Here is a 15,329-nt window from a genome sequence, read left to right as displayed (position 1 = left end):
CATTTTTCTCTCTTTCTGCCTCCCCCAGAGCGTCTTTGAATGCTGTTGAAGTAGCTGACACATTTCATCATGGAAATGGTTGTGTATCAATTGTGTGTGCGTGTGTAATGAATCTGTGTCTGCTTTGCATATTACTATTAATTAATGAGGTATTACAGGAGAGTTCAAACTAAAGATCTGAGGAAAAACCCAGAAGCAAAATCACTTAGTCCTGATGCCAACCTGCCATTTGCTGGTAGTTTTAATTACTCAAGAAGCATTTAGGCTTAGAAACAGGACTCCCAGTAGCTAAGAAATAATTTATTCAGTAGGCTTGAACTAAATGATACTTAGTAATTTGGGGACATGTGAAGATGTCTACATATTTTAGAAACTGCAGTGTTGCGGACCAGACACAGGAATGTTGATTCATGACAGAAGCATTTATACAAATGTCAAAAAGAACAAACACCCATCAGTTTTTGACATAATTGTTAGACATAATAACAAAGTTATACTAAACCCCAATGCTTTTCAGAGAACTGTGGATCTTTAGTATTGTATGTTTTTTCAGTTTAATTGTAATTTAAACCAGTAATTGACAGAGGTATAAATAAATAACATTACAAATCATCTCCTCCCTTTAGGGAACTGAGTGGAAACACAGCCTTTAATAATGTTTTGCTTTGGGAGATTTCAGCCCAGTCCTCCCTTTTTAAAACAAATTTTCACTCAATAGGTCATTTTTAGATGAAGCCAGTCACACAGATTAAGAAAAAAGAGAGGACAAAGGACATCTAGATCATGGAGGTTAGGACTTCCTAAATCACAGTGTACATGCTCTTTCAATAAAGATTAATCATAACTAGGGGAGAAAGAGTGTAGGGGATGGAATAATTAATTTACATGCTGTCTGGGGCATTTTAGACTAGAATCTTCCCTCCCTAGAATGCAGCAATTCCACTGTGACTTTTACGCTGAGACTTAACGTAACAAAAGCTACACAGAGGGTGCTCTTCTGAAGACACATAAAATACTAAAGAATATTTATGCATTTTAGTTCCAGTGATGCAAAAAAGCGGTCAAAGCACAATAAATACTCTTGAAAATAAGAAAAAATCACATATATTTTCTAAGGTGAAAGAGAAAAAGTATGTCTGCCAAGAAAAAATGACAAACAGTCCAAACCCAATTACAAAGTTTAGCTACAACAATTTTCCATGGTGGCTGGTTGACTCCTAGGGTCATAATGATGTGATGCAGTGTTAACACAAGGTTTGGGGTTGGGCCACTTTCTTCTGTCTTGTGTCACAATTTTCCTGTGATTTTTCTTACGAACAGTCACAATATGCAGTAGTGAAGGAGGCCAAGATATTCTGAAATTAGATTACTAGCATTTTGGCTAAGGATCATGTCTAATATCGTGTGATATGTTGTTTCTATATGGAACTATGCATTATCGTAAGATGGGCCTGAAATGCTTACTGACTCTTAGTTCTCTAATATCTTCAATTAAGTCATGTTGATCATAGTCCCATGTTGGCAAAATTACATGCAAACATACGAGGACAGTGATGTTGAGTTTGGTCTTCTGGGAGCTGCAGGAGACACTGTATTTTATGGTATATATGGTCTATTTCTGTACCTCTCAGTATATGCCATCCATGAAGCTGATTACATTACTGTGTCAGACCTGCTCTGGAGAAAGTATGTTGTTGTGTAGACTTCAGTCTGGCCTCATTGGCCCACCTTGAGGAAAGAGATACAGTCCTTCAGAGTATAGGTGACTGGCATTCTGTGTAACAAGAAGTGATTTTTTTTGCTGGGGCCTGTTGCTCTCAGAGCCGTGTAGTAAAAAACTGATATGATAGTGACAGCATGTGAAGCAGGATAAATGCCAATGTCAACAGCTGCAATTCTTGACTTTATTCAGAAACTGTCTGTGACGACCTGGCATATCTCTCATGCACTCTTCCAAGCACACAAAATGATGTCCTGCATGCAGAATAGTTCATTTACAGCACAATACTGTCCTTTTCTAATATTAACTAATTATGCATCTCACAAGTCCATGATAATCAATGTGGAATCTTCTTTCCCTGTTTGTCATCAGTTTCCCTGCTATATCAACTGGAAATTGTCCAAGCTGCTGCAGAGAACAATCTGTACGTGTGTGCTGCAGTGAAGGCTGTGGTCCTAGGTTTGCTATTACATGGAGCAAGGAGGAACCTTTGTTTTGCCAAAATCATGATGAATGCAGAGATATCCTTACTCTTCACAGGACACCAAATTATCCCCACTACACAAAACTCAGACACAGTAAAGCACAGGAATTTTACACCAGTCATAATCTATTTGGTGTTTTATCCCTCCTTTCAACACAGGAGCTTACTTCTGCATCTCCGGTTATTCTTCCTTGGTGGTGCCTGAGATGGACAAACGGATAATTCTTAGAGAATTAAACGTCTGTGTGGATAGCAACCATTTCAGATTAGTTCAGGACCTCAGGACATTATAACATTCAGGAAATGCTTCCAAGTAATTTACAGCTATTTCATACATTTCACTGAAATGATGGTATCTGAAAGCACAAACCTAATGCTCCAGTTTTCAGTAATGGAAGCTGTGAGGGCTGATGGAAACAGAAAACTGACTTCCTTGGCTTCATGAAATAATTCCAGATAATGACACAACTGCTCAGTGTATGTCTGGTTGGATGATATGATATGGTATGGTGTGATAAACTTTCCTTTAACTATTCATGTATTATCTCCTATAGTGTAATTGCACTGAATAATGACTGCAGACAATCAGTACTGCTGCAGGACTAAGGCTTGCTTTCCTGCCTTCATCTGTGAAGCGATTTTAAATCTATGCATTAACAAAGGCAGATAATCTGGGGGGGAATAAAGTAAGAGTACAGGCCAGTAATGAAAATGATTGCTAGTTTTAGTGGCAGTAACTGGTCTTTATTTCTTTGTGAAAAATGTGTAGATGATGCAGTATTTGTGGACTGAGCTACACATATTCATCTGGTTCAAGACAAGTTCAAGTCAAAACCAAGCTTCAATATCCAGATTAACTTTGGTGCCTCTCTGGGAATCAGTCAGAAGTGGTAGGCAGGCACAGCAAGCAGTCTCTATAAATCACACAGAGCAAACTCCAGCTAATGTCTTAACAGACTCCAATGTGCTGGGGATATAAAGCAGGAAATTACTGCATTAAAGAAAACAATTGAAATATGTTGAGAACAAACTTACAGGCAAAGCAGAGTCTTCCTTTTTGAACCTCTGGTTTTTTGGCCATTCTTGGGTTTTTGGAAGAACTGTAATGGATTCTGAGAAAGAAACCTCATAGGAGAGCTCCTCTGTTACGGATGGGCTGCCTTTATCTAGTCCACAGTCTAGACAGCTATTAGCTGAAAATAAGGGAAATTTTATGTGAATGCTGAATGTATGCCTGCATTTAGTACAGAGACATTAAAAAAGTGAAGCAAGATGACAAAAATCTTGAGAAAGTAATAAAGGAAGTTCTTCAAAGAGGAATTTCAGTTTAAACCACAGCATGTTCCTGTTTTGTCTGGAGGAAATAACCCCTTAGAAATAAAATCCCTATTTTCATTTTAGATTATTTAACTTGTTTCTTTTCGTGAGAAAGATAGTCAAGCTGGAACTTCCTGTTTATCAGGAATTATCAAGTTTTTATACTCCATCCTTGTCTACCCAGGCCAGCAAACTGTGGTGGCACTTGTCTAATGAACAATTAAAAATAAGAGTTCCTGAAATAAAAATACTGTTGACATGGTTTCTTAGGTTACTGTTGACTTACGTACAATTATAAGACATTGTGCATATATTTTATATGCTCACGTATGTGTATTATTCACAGTTGCTAATTTAGGTTTGTAGCACCAAAACAGGATACAATGTACAGACTTCCAGTTTGTAAAACACTTTACTACTGGAATTTCTGGCAGATATTGCGAAAAGACTTACTGCTTTACTCTGGTTTTGTCACCTCCTGAAATTAGTAGATTCCAGAGGAAAATTTTTGAAATCAGTAAAATCAAGCACAGAAATACGCTATTCTGATGAAGTCTGAAGTATGATAACACATGTGAGTTCCAGTGTTGCCAACTTTTATGACTGATCTCTCACATCTTGTGACAAATTTTTGGTTTTCCTTAAAGTCCAAATTGGAACTGAATCATAATTTTCATTGGAAGTGAAGTAAAATTTCAGCCCCCAGGAGTGCAGAGTTTACTAACATGACCCAGGTGCATTCACAAGCCATGGAAATCAGAAAGTGAATTAAAAATCATGACATGTTTTGTAAACAAGTGCATGCCCCATGATTTTTGAATCATTGTATTTACAGATACAGGGACTTAAAATTTTGCAACACTGTTTTGCCATTTTGGCATGAAAAAGCTCTGTTTTAGTAAGTGCCTCCTGGCTTCTAAACTACAGCCTTAGATGTTACCTATTGGCCAAGCTGTTTAAGACGTTTTCCATCTCTCTTGTGGTACCATCTCTCTTGTGGTCCCATGGACCTGGGACCATAGACAGTCCATGGTACCCTGGCCATTTGGTTCCCTGGCTGTTCTAATATAACTTTTTGAGGTGCAGAGGTCTCAGCAGGGCAGCTTTTGCAACCAAGGAAAATGTTTGTGGCAATACAGGTAAGCATCTAAGGTTCTGGTTTAGAAACTCAGAGGGGTTGGAACTCGATGATCTTAAGGTCCTTTCCAACCCAAACTGTTCTACTATTCTATGATTCTATTAATATCCATTTAGTTAAGCTCTGAACAGCGGTGACGGGAAGGGCTTTCAAAACAAGCCTTCCGTATTCCCATGGAAGGCTGCTAGCAGTTATACAGACACTGAGCAGAGCAGAGCAATCATTTTCATTGGCACTGCCAGCCACTGTCGGAGCAAAGTGTTTAACGGATGTCCAAAATAACACCATTAGTAGATCAGAATAATAAGGCAGAAGCAGAAAAATTATAAATATCTAATACTACAGTTTCTGCAGTACTGGAGAAGAAATGTCAAAGAAATATGCACCTTTCTTGTCATGATTTGCAAAAAGAAAATACACTGCTGTCATATTTTGGACAAATTCTGGACCATATTTTTAGAGGTTATTTTTACATTCACAGCCTTGCAATGATCAGTACTTTTTGGACACTGATGCCTCAAGGGCAGCAGTCTGTGTCTGTACAACACTGCTGTTGAATGAGAAACTTTAGTTCCTGCATGACAATAAGCTGACAACGATTTTAAGGAGATACATGCAGCAACATAAAAGAGGGGACTAACCTCTGAACCACAAAAGGTTTTCTGTCTATCATTTTCCTAGGAGGAAGTGAACACTGGTTACATGTTGGCATACTCACAGCTAACTGATTTCCAAACTGGCTTCTGCCCAGGAAGCTGGATACCATTAGAAGGAACTGGTGACACTGGAACTGTCTCAAATGTGGGCTGATAGGCAAGGAAAAACGATCAGACTGCAGTGAAGGTAAACGTCTATGGACAGAAACTGCTACAGTTCAAGCAATCATTCTCAGGTTACACTCCTTTGCCAAATTTAAACAACCTGTTGTGATTCTCCAGAGTACATTTTTCATAGCCAAGCCTGAGAATTAATCTTCTCTATGCTGCATAGATTTGGATTATGTTGAGGTCAGTAATATTGCAGCTCACTGTAGCTAATGAGTCTTGTCCTATATAATGACTGAAATTAGCCAAGTAAATTGCTGTACATAATTGTACTAAGTGAAAGGTCCTTGTCAAATTGTAATCCATCCTGCTTTTAATCATTTTGGCAACAAATCTTTTTGAGGGCTCTCTGACACATGTTGCATATCCGCTGCTTCCAAGCACCTGTCAGAAATCAAGTTGATCGCTGCCTTTCAGGATTTGGACACCAACAAATTGTTGGATGGATGTCCTCCCATAGGTTATATGCTAACGCTTTATGAGTGAGCTGCAAAAAAAGTTTCAGGAAAAAAAAACCCTAACCTTTTCCATAGTCCAGTTAGTTTCTTTCCACTCCAGAAATCATTCTGCACTGTATGAAAATGGGGGAAGTGTGTGTGGTACAGCAGAAAAGGGGCTCAGAAACCCAGGGGATGACTTTGAAGCACTGCCACCTCTTCTTGGCAGCAGAGTTATGCCCTTGTTCTGTGTGGTTCTGGGACTCATAAAGACAAATCTGAGTGTTTATGTGTACACAGGGCAGTAGCAGCTCATCTGCATTTTCTTGGGTAGAAAAAAAACAACAAAGCCAGGAATTTAAAAAATGCTCTGAAGGATACTCAGTGAAAATAGCTATGTCCCAAACCAGTTTCGTATTTCCACTTTTGTCCTCTGAAGCCTGATGGGAGCCCTTGGAGCTACCCCTTTGTAAATCTCCTGGCTCACCCTCTCTCTAGTGTCGTCTCGTCGTGTCCCGTCCCGTCCCCCCCCCCCCCGTTGGAGATGCTCCAGCTTTCCATCTGAACCTGGCCCCATTATCCCCCAATAGCTGCTCTTTAAATTGCTCTTTAAATTGCTAAATTGGCTGTTTATCAACAAGCAGCAATGCCTCAGGGCAGAAATTTTGTCTTCCCCACTTGTAGCCAATGCACAGGAGCAACATTCAGGCTGCTATAAAATGTCAGATATTCAAAAGACAGGCAGCTCTTCCAATTGGAAGCCTGAAATAATGTTGCAGTTGTTTTATTCAGTCTTATCCTCTGAGCTATTTGGGTAACAAAGTCAAATGTAACGAATAAAATTTCTCTTGAGACAGTCCATTCAATGGTCCACAAACTTGATAGCAAACAGGATTTGAGTCACGTGGACTTCCTTTGCCAGAAGACTGTAAGGACCATTGATTTTTCTAAAAGGAGAACTGTAGGATGCTTTTGAGATAAAATCCTATAACATTTACACAAAAGGTTTTAGGACAATAAAAAAAGCATTACAAATTTCAGGTGAGAATATGGAAGTGGAGGGGATGGTTAAACCAGCCTCAGCAATTTGGGAAAATCAAACATAGAAGTAATTACTCTGCTGCTTAAGGTCCAGATGGAGAAATTAATGGTAGCAACTGGCTGATGTACTTTCACTGCTCAAAATGCCTGACCCTGTGAACAGTATTCAGAATAGATTTGCAGTGAGTCAAGTTTATTAAGGAGGAAATCCTTCCAGCCTTGTTATACAGATGAAATCAATAGTGAAGCAGCTGCAGTAACCAGGTTGTGTTAAGCATGGTGAAGCTGGCAGAGGGGAGCTGACAGTACAACTCTGCTCCACCACCCAGCAGTGCTTGCAACAGTCTGCAGCCTGCTTTAGCTTGTGGCAATTGAATAACGTGAACCATATACAGTATCAGGGGTAGCTATTCTTGGTCTCATTTCCCAGCCTCCACAGTGAGAGTGTATAAAGAAGCCAAATCTATGTCTCTTTTGTGAAAATCTCTTCCAAACAGGACCCCCCTCCTCCCCGTTTGGGGGGATTTTTTTTTTGATCTTATGATAATATGATAAAAAGAAAGCAAAGACTGGGAATAAAACCATTTTAATGCATGAATTTTAAAGATCCAGATTATTTCTTCGGTAAAAAAGATTAAAAATCTTTGGAAGCTTGTGTCTTAATGAATGTGAAAGGCAAAGAGTCAAATTATGTCTTTAAATTGGAACAGCTTTATTCATTTGGCTGGGGCTTCAGCAAAGGGAAGACTCCTCATATCCTGATTTCTGACTGAAAGTGTTTCATTAGACAGTTCTCATTATCCAGTACTAAAAGTGAGCCCAGTCTTTACTTGCACAATATACACAGGAATTTCCAATTGGAAGAGGAAACCAGAAGAGCAAGAAAAAGATGGAAATCAAGTAGACAGCTCTTCAGTAGCTATCCTTATTGTAGAGGATGCAAAACAAAATCGTTGGAGCACCAAAGCAATCAAATTCTATCAGCAGTCCTGCAGTTAAGTAAAATAAAATAAAGACAGAGAAGGATAGCCTTACGGCTCTGGTCAGGATACAAGTTGCTCATGGTTTGGATATTTTCATATTTCTAAGTACTGTCATCACAAATACCTATTCATGCAAATAGCTCTGGGTTAGTTAGTGATTCTTCTTTAATTAGGACATGATTTCCTCATGCATTGCTCAAGTGAAGTGCTCCTCCAACTCTTGCAGAGTTTTGGCTGATCACAACGTACATGATTGGGCTGTTAATGAGTGCAATGTTTCATTTCCTCCCTCCAATAATAAAATCAATGTTTCACCCCCCATTTATATTCTGCTGTTGATTTTTCTAGCCTTTGAGGACTAGCAAAGCCAATAGCTTTTGATGGAAGCAGCAGGGTACCAGCAGTAAGGAAAATCAGGCCACAGCGATTAAAAAAATCTCCGTGGCTGGCTTTTAAGCCTGCTTTGTGTAGGCTTGTCTCAAGCAGACCAGAGGCATCTCCACTGGGGCATGCTACTCCACCAAGGCATCAGTCTTGGGGAGGCAAGGTACTACAGGTGCTGCATTTTGCCCCAGGGATCACAGCACCTTTCCAAGATGGGCAAACCCAAACCCACAAAAAAAGAAAAAAAAAAGTGAAATATGTCTTAATTTCCTTTCATTTCAATCCATTTGGGCTGTTGAGGGACCACTCCTGCTCTGAGAGGATGAACTTCAAGGCAGGATGAGGGAAAAGTACCTTTTGCTCTATGTTGACCCACACAGAGGTAGCAATAGCAAACATCTAGTAGGCAGGTGTTTTCCAGAGCAGAGAGAAGAAAATAGGGCAAGTCTCTCATCCTCCCCTCACTGGATGACAACTATTCTTCAGTGTCCCCTAAATCTCATCTCAGGTGACCCTAGTGAGCTAATCACCTTTTCTCTCATCATTAGCCACACAAGAGAGTAATCCATCCTCTGATCCATTCCTCTAGGCTCCTGCAACGCTTAGGTTGTTGAGAAGTTGTAAATCCATCCTCCTAATGGGGAGGATTATAGAGTTATGTGAAACAATTAGAGCTGTTTTGCTATTGGCAGCAGATGTGCTTCTCCCCTTCCCAACTAAAAAGCAGGATGAGAAAGCAAAACTCCTGCATATCATTTCAAGCAGGCTTTTTACCAGCCTCTCTTCAGCAGCTGTGCTGAAAAGATGTGCCCCTCCCTGTTCCCTGACGCTCTTATTTTTTAGCTGGGTTGTTTTTAATGTGGATTGCTTTCCCAAAGTGATTCACCAACAGCTGCAGTGCCATGCCCAAAGAGGCAAGAGAGCCGAGGGACTGCTTCAGCTGATACCCCTTTACAAAGAACAGCTTAGAAACCCTCAGGTCAGGGCAGAACCCCCTTGTAGTGTGTTTGTCCCTGAGGAGCTGATAATTAGGACAAAGTTTCTAAATCCCATAATAAGCAGCAGAGATAGGAGCAATAGTGGGAATGTGCTGGGAACCTTTCAGGCTTTTAAAAATACCAACTGTTTCACAGCCCATTGCAGGGAGGTGATGGTGTGCTTTGCAGCTGTGTTTGTGTATCTGTGTTTAACATTTAGGTAAGCACCCTGCAGAACTGCATATTTTTGTGGGAAAAAGAATTAGATGTCCTAATTAGTTATGTGGTCTTTCAGGCTTTCACAGTACAGAACTATTAAGTGAACTGAATTTCAGAGGAGATAAAACAGTGATTTGAAGGGTGATGGTTTTGAAGCTTCTGATTCCTTTAGCAAGTAAGAAACAAGAGTTGAAAAATAAGCTGGTGAAAACCAGATCAATAATGTGCCCGTCTGAGAGAACTGGTATTATTTGGCTGATTGAAATTTATTAGGAAACTTAAGCTTTTTTATAATTATTTGAATTTTTAAACACATTAAGGTTTACAGATACTTGAATCAGGAGAAGTGTTCTAATCTAATAAGAAGTGCCATCAGCTTCTCAATGATCATGCAAACATGCCTGATGATTTCTCATGCAAGAAAGTCTGCCCACAGAAAACTACTGGATGCTTCTAGATACATTTGTGGGATATGTGCAAGAGGTTCAAAATAGCCCAGATATGTAAATTGGAGACAGTAAGTTACCTCCTCAACCATTATATCTTTGCAAATTTAATATAAATATGCAGCTACAATTTTGTTTCCCAAATTTTAAATTTATCCAGGATGCAAACTTTGAGGAGAAGGTAGGACAAATAAAAAAAGACAATACAATTTCATAATGAAAAAAAATTCATGGAATTTTGTAGTGGCAAGAATTTTAATATTAATTTCAAAGGTGAGTTTACTGGTGACTCCCATTTAGGATATCATGAGTAACATACGTAAGGTCGTGCGTGCAATTTTTGTACACTGGACTAAATTCACAGAGTTGAATGCATTCACAAAAATCAAGATGTGTAGGGATCATCAGGGGAAAGCGGGTGAAAACATCAGAGGCAATGCTCATTTCTGAGGCCATGAAGCAAATTAACAGTTAATAGATTTTCATTTGCTATGTATGTGAAATGTAACTGTCAGTGTACAAATTGCAATCATGCTGGCAGGGGTTTAATTGCTTATGCATATTTGAAGCCCAGTTGCTTCATTAGAGAAGTTTTACTTCACCATTGAGACTGCTGAGTAAATAGCATGTGTCCCCAGAAGCCAGCAAAAATTTGAATAGCTGCCAAGAGTAACTCACCAATTTCCAAAAAATAAGGGAGTAAATGTTAGTCTTGATAGGAGATTGCAGGAGGAAGGCTGGCAACAAATGCCACATTATGTTACAGGTTAGCTGCAAAACTGCACCACTTATTTTTTGGTTTCTTCCTTTCCTCTCAAAATGTAGGAAATACAACATTAAAAGTCTGGACTTAGTGTTGGAAACTGCTACTGGCTGTCCATACATTGTTGGCAGAAAAGGTGTTCCTGTCTGGTAGAAGCTTTGATGAGCTACTTGCAAAGTGCATATAAATCAAGCTCAAAGGCATTTGGTAGGATGCATTAGCTACTTACAGAGGAGTCACTGGTGCCAAAGATATCTCGCACATCCCGGACTGTGTGCTTATTCTTCTTCCTCAGGGTCTGAGTGTAGGTGTTGTACCTCTTCTGTACGGCAGCAGCTTGAGTTCGGGTCAGAGTGGACAGCAGGGCCTGGCCATCTTCCTCTTCAGCTCCCGAGATCAATGTAGATAAACCTACATCTTGCAGCCATTCTGCCTCCAACTCCCCTTCTGCGGAGGAAGACAGTGCGTTACCAGGCCTGGTAAGGGGGGAAGAGGGGACTGAGGGAAGGGTGGTGGCATGATAGACTGCTGCCTTAGCCTTTACCTCAAGAAGACTCCAATTCCAATCTTTCTTAGGCCACAAGTGTAAGCAAATTTAGTTTTTTCAACATACTGTCAATTTTCAGTTTGGCAGTGTCTGCACAAGAGAGGCTTAGGAAAAGAACAGAAGAGGAACTTTTAACCTGTGCATCAACATGTTTGTGTGAAGAAGGCAGGAGAGTAACTAATCTGACATGGCAGGGTAAAACTAACCCCTCATTCAAGAACATAAATCTCCTCAGTTACCTTTTATACCATGTTTTACCAGTAAGCCATTTGGCAAGTGGAAATTAAATTGGTATTCCAATTAAAATACACAAAAATGCTGAAGTGATGTATACAACAGAATAATATATTTGCACATTAAAGATAATATTTGACATGGCAGAGAGTCAGCTGTTCATCAGACACCTAGTGAAAATGCCACACTGAGAGAAATGTGATGTCCACCTGGTCCAATAGCCTGTTTTGAACAAGATGAGTAAGAGCTGGAGCTGCTCACTAAAAAGCAAGCACCAGTTAGGGGTAGGTATCAGAGGCCAGCTAGGGGTGGAAGATGCAAAAGTAGCTATCCTAGATATCATTCTGATTTCCAAAAAATTAAAAACTGTTTAATATTCTACACCCCAGCAATTCTTGATATCTTGATTAGTGACTAGTATCTTCTTTGATCCTGTTCAATACTTGTTTCTCTACTGGTTCAATACTGCAGTTGGTTCCATAGTGAGATTATACACAGTGTAGAAAAGCATTTTCTTTCCTTACTCTATCGGACATAGGGGAAGCTTCTGGCATCTACTCATGGAACCACACCTGCAGCCCCCTCCCTGCCACCAAAACCTTGCCATGCAAAGCCAATAAAGGGCTTCAGCTACAAACCTGTTACATTAAATGTCAACATAGGACAGAGAGAAGCTCCTGATGTACCGTCTCTAAATAATTCAGTAATTTTAAATTTTGCTATAACTGCTTTTTTGTCTGCTTTTAAAAGTAATCAATCATAGTATTTTAAAATTTCTCTTCATTATAGGAGCTTTTGTTTTAGTTCTCTGGACAATCCCAGCTCAACAATATGCTGGTTGAGACAAGACAATAATTGCATTCCAGCCTTGACTAAAGAAGAGGTATTACAAACAAACATGTCAGACAGGAAATAGACTAATTTGCAGCATGGCCTATAAAACAACTAGTCAATGCACTTATTGTTCTTGTCCCAGCACTGGTCTTAATGGTAGGCTGGCATTTCCACTCTCCCTTTATTGCCTCTTCTTGACATCAGAATGCAGGCAGATTGATAGATACCAGTTTGCTGCACTTTGGCAGTTAGATACACAAAAGAAAATTACAGGACTGGACCATAGGGACAAGTGAAATCATCTTACATGTACAATCACTGACTTTGTTGTTAACTGCCTTGTCTGTTTACAAAGCTCTACAAAGGTATCTGCTTCTCTGCACCCTGCTTTGTGTTAGACAGGGGTATAACAGGCCCTGTATCCCCTGAAACAACTTGTCTATGCTCCAATCCTTTCTGTATCCACAGATATGATGACAGTTTGTTCCTTTCCCTTCTTTGTAAGCCTTGAACCAAGGGTTCTTCTGCCATCCTCTCCCTTCTTTCTAACAAGGTTTTATTTCTGTGTGCTGTTGTTCTAGCCGCATCCATTCATGTTTCAGTCTCATTTTGGCTTTTGTCCTGACATATTCTTCCCAAGAATTGAGTTTTTAATCAAACTTGGCTTTCATGATTCTATGAAAAATAGTAAAGCAGACATGAAATTCTGTATGCCTACCAGCCACCCCGGCAACTTGTTTTCTCTGGCTTTTGCCTTTTTCCTGTTCCAACCCCTCACAAAAAATAGACCAAGGAATCGCAACAAACAGAGAAGCAAAACTGTTAAAGAGAAGGAATTCCTGCATTTAAAACCCTCAGAATTTTATGATGCATAGGTTTAAAAAAGGACAACCCCTCCCCCCATGTTGTTTTACAAAACACTGTTTTTATAGTGGTAGCTACTTATACAGCAGGGTCTTGATATTGCCAGATATGCAAGACAAACAGAGCTACCCTCTAGCTGGTAAGTCTCTTTTCCTCTGATGTCTTTCCTTGCTAGGAAAGACACGTGCCTTTCTTTGAATTTGTCAGTTATAACCTCAAGTAACTCACAGCATTGCAGCCTTGTAACACCAAGTTTTAAAGCAGTTCTGCATATCACTGCCATCTTAAATATTCCATGACTTCCTCTTCCCTTACATTTCCATCCCTTGTATTACTTGCTGTGATCTGACCTTTCTTGTCCATAGTTACTAATGTCAACAGAGTAAGTGTGCTGATGTCTTCCTCTTACACATGTGGTCCAGCATAAAACAACACTGTGGCTTTGACAATATCAGTGATGCCTGGCTGCTATCACCCTTTGGCTTCCTTCTTAAGGATTCTGCATCTCTTCCTCTCAAAGACATCATAAAAGGGTGGTGAATATTTGCTTTTATTTTGCTTTGAGGACTTCCACAATGATTTGCAGTGTTTTGATCCTCAGTAAGGAGTATTATCCTATTAGGAGCTTAATAGAACTACTCACTATTATTTGTGAGATTTATTATCCCAGACTGAATGTATGCCTGAGGTTAGTAACTAGGACAAGCACTGCCTGATTTTATGTGTGTGTATACAATATATATGTGTTTGAAACAACAATATGACCATAAATGACTTGTGGAGATGTATTGCAGTTTACCTTGCTGTCTCATTTTCAGTTCAGGACAGAGGGTTAAAAATCAGTGCAGTGTAATGAGATGTCACTAGACAAAGGGTAACATGGGACTGCACCAGAATTTGCAGTGTTGTGAAGATTTAGCTCAGGAGTGATGAAACTGATGGAAAAGTTTCTGAGCACATGGAAAATGGGCTCCTGTATTGCCTTGTCCTACTAACTTACCCACCTTAGCAACTCACAGATATGTGACATTCCCTCAGCCCTGAAGACAATTCAGGGACACCCAGTTTACAGTGACAATTGTATGAAGGGGACACTGAGAGGTTCACAATTTCTTTCTGGGGTCTCCAAGCTAAAGAGTACGATCAGACAGGAATTTTCCCAACAAGGTCAAACTGATTGAGGCAGATTGCTCTTCTGCCTTCCCATAACAATAACCATAAAGTTTCAGTGTTACACCTCTGCCTATTTTTATTTGAAACCATGTGCCAGCACAAAGAAATGCAGTTTGGATTTAAGCTGCCAGACCATAACCCTCATTGCAGTCCAAGACTTCTGGTAAACAAATGTCTTCTTTTGCTTCTAGGAGACCCCTACTGGGAACCAGCAAGTGGGAGGTATTCCCCATGGAAACAGTATATAGTTGGAGCTAGGTATCTCTGTGAGGGATACTTATCATAACTGGTTATGATTACATATTTGGTTGCTTAATAAAGTTTTCTCTCTGGTAGCAGAATTAATGACATCCCGTTGCACACCAAGGTAAGAAAAATACATTGTCACTCATGCTAATAATTGTGTAGAAAGAACACACCATTGTTTCAAAATCTATCCCTAGATCAGTAGTTACCAGACTAGTGGCTGTGTTGCACAAAAGTGTTGAAGAAGTTATTGGTGGGTCGTGACCTTGTTTTCATCATATAGTAACACCTGGTATTTTGTGTTGCACAATATAATGCATTTGTAAGTGGGGTCATAACTGGAAAAAATAAGAACTGCTGTTCTAGATGCTATCAAATAATCTAACCCAAAGTTGCATTGCAACAAGCTAGTGCAGGCTATTACACGTCTTTCCAAATATATTACGAAAAAGGATGGGGGAAAACATTAAGGTAACAGAATGAAATCGTAATACCTTCAGCATAATTCGTGTAAGTGATGAATAAATTTTGACAAGTGGGGAGTCTGAATAATGTAGGCATCCATATACTCAGACTTATCTCTAATATCTCTTTGAATTATATTTGAATGGAGCAATCTCAAACGGGCAGTTATTAAATTTCTGATAGCACCAAATGATATCTAACTAAAACTTGCTTCAAGAATTTCATAACTTATA

The 15,329-nt window shown here is 39.6% G+C and overlaps 1 protein-coding gene across 3 annotated transcripts in view; it reads right to left on the bottom strand.

Annotated features, from left to right (window-relative positions):
• The window catches only part of ARHGAP28 (Rho GTPase activating protein 28), a 73,316-nt gene that overhangs the window by 14,833 nt on the left and 43,154 nt on the right, over nucleotides 1-15,329 (bottom strand). For all 3 annotated transcript variants that reach the window (XM_061448764.1, XM_061448765.1, XM_061448766.1), the window contains 3 exons: nucleotides 10,963-11,180; nucleotides 5,378-5,465; nucleotides 3,240-3,397 (listed from right to left, as the gene is read on the bottom strand). In XM_061448764.1, coding sequence (XP_061304748.1) covers nucleotides 3,240-3,397; nucleotides 5,378-5,465; nucleotides 10,963-11,180 — 464 coding nt within the window. The remainder of the gene's footprint in view (nucleotides 1-3,239; nucleotides 3,398-5,377; nucleotides 5,466-10,962; nucleotides 11,181-15,329) is intronic.

Source organism: Pezoporus flaviventris, unplaced genomic scaffold (genome assembly GCF_033815535.1).
Source record: "Pezoporus flaviventris isolate CSIRO_AGI_PZ_B2104156 unplaced genomic scaffold, CSIRO_AGI_Pfla_v1 ptg000007l, whole genome shotgun sequence".
NCBI classification, from domain to species: domain Eukaryota; kingdom Metazoa; phylum Chordata; class Aves; order Psittaciformes; family Psittacidae; genus Pezoporus; species Pezoporus flaviventris.
This window is presented reverse-complemented; position numbering and strand designations above follow the sequence as displayed.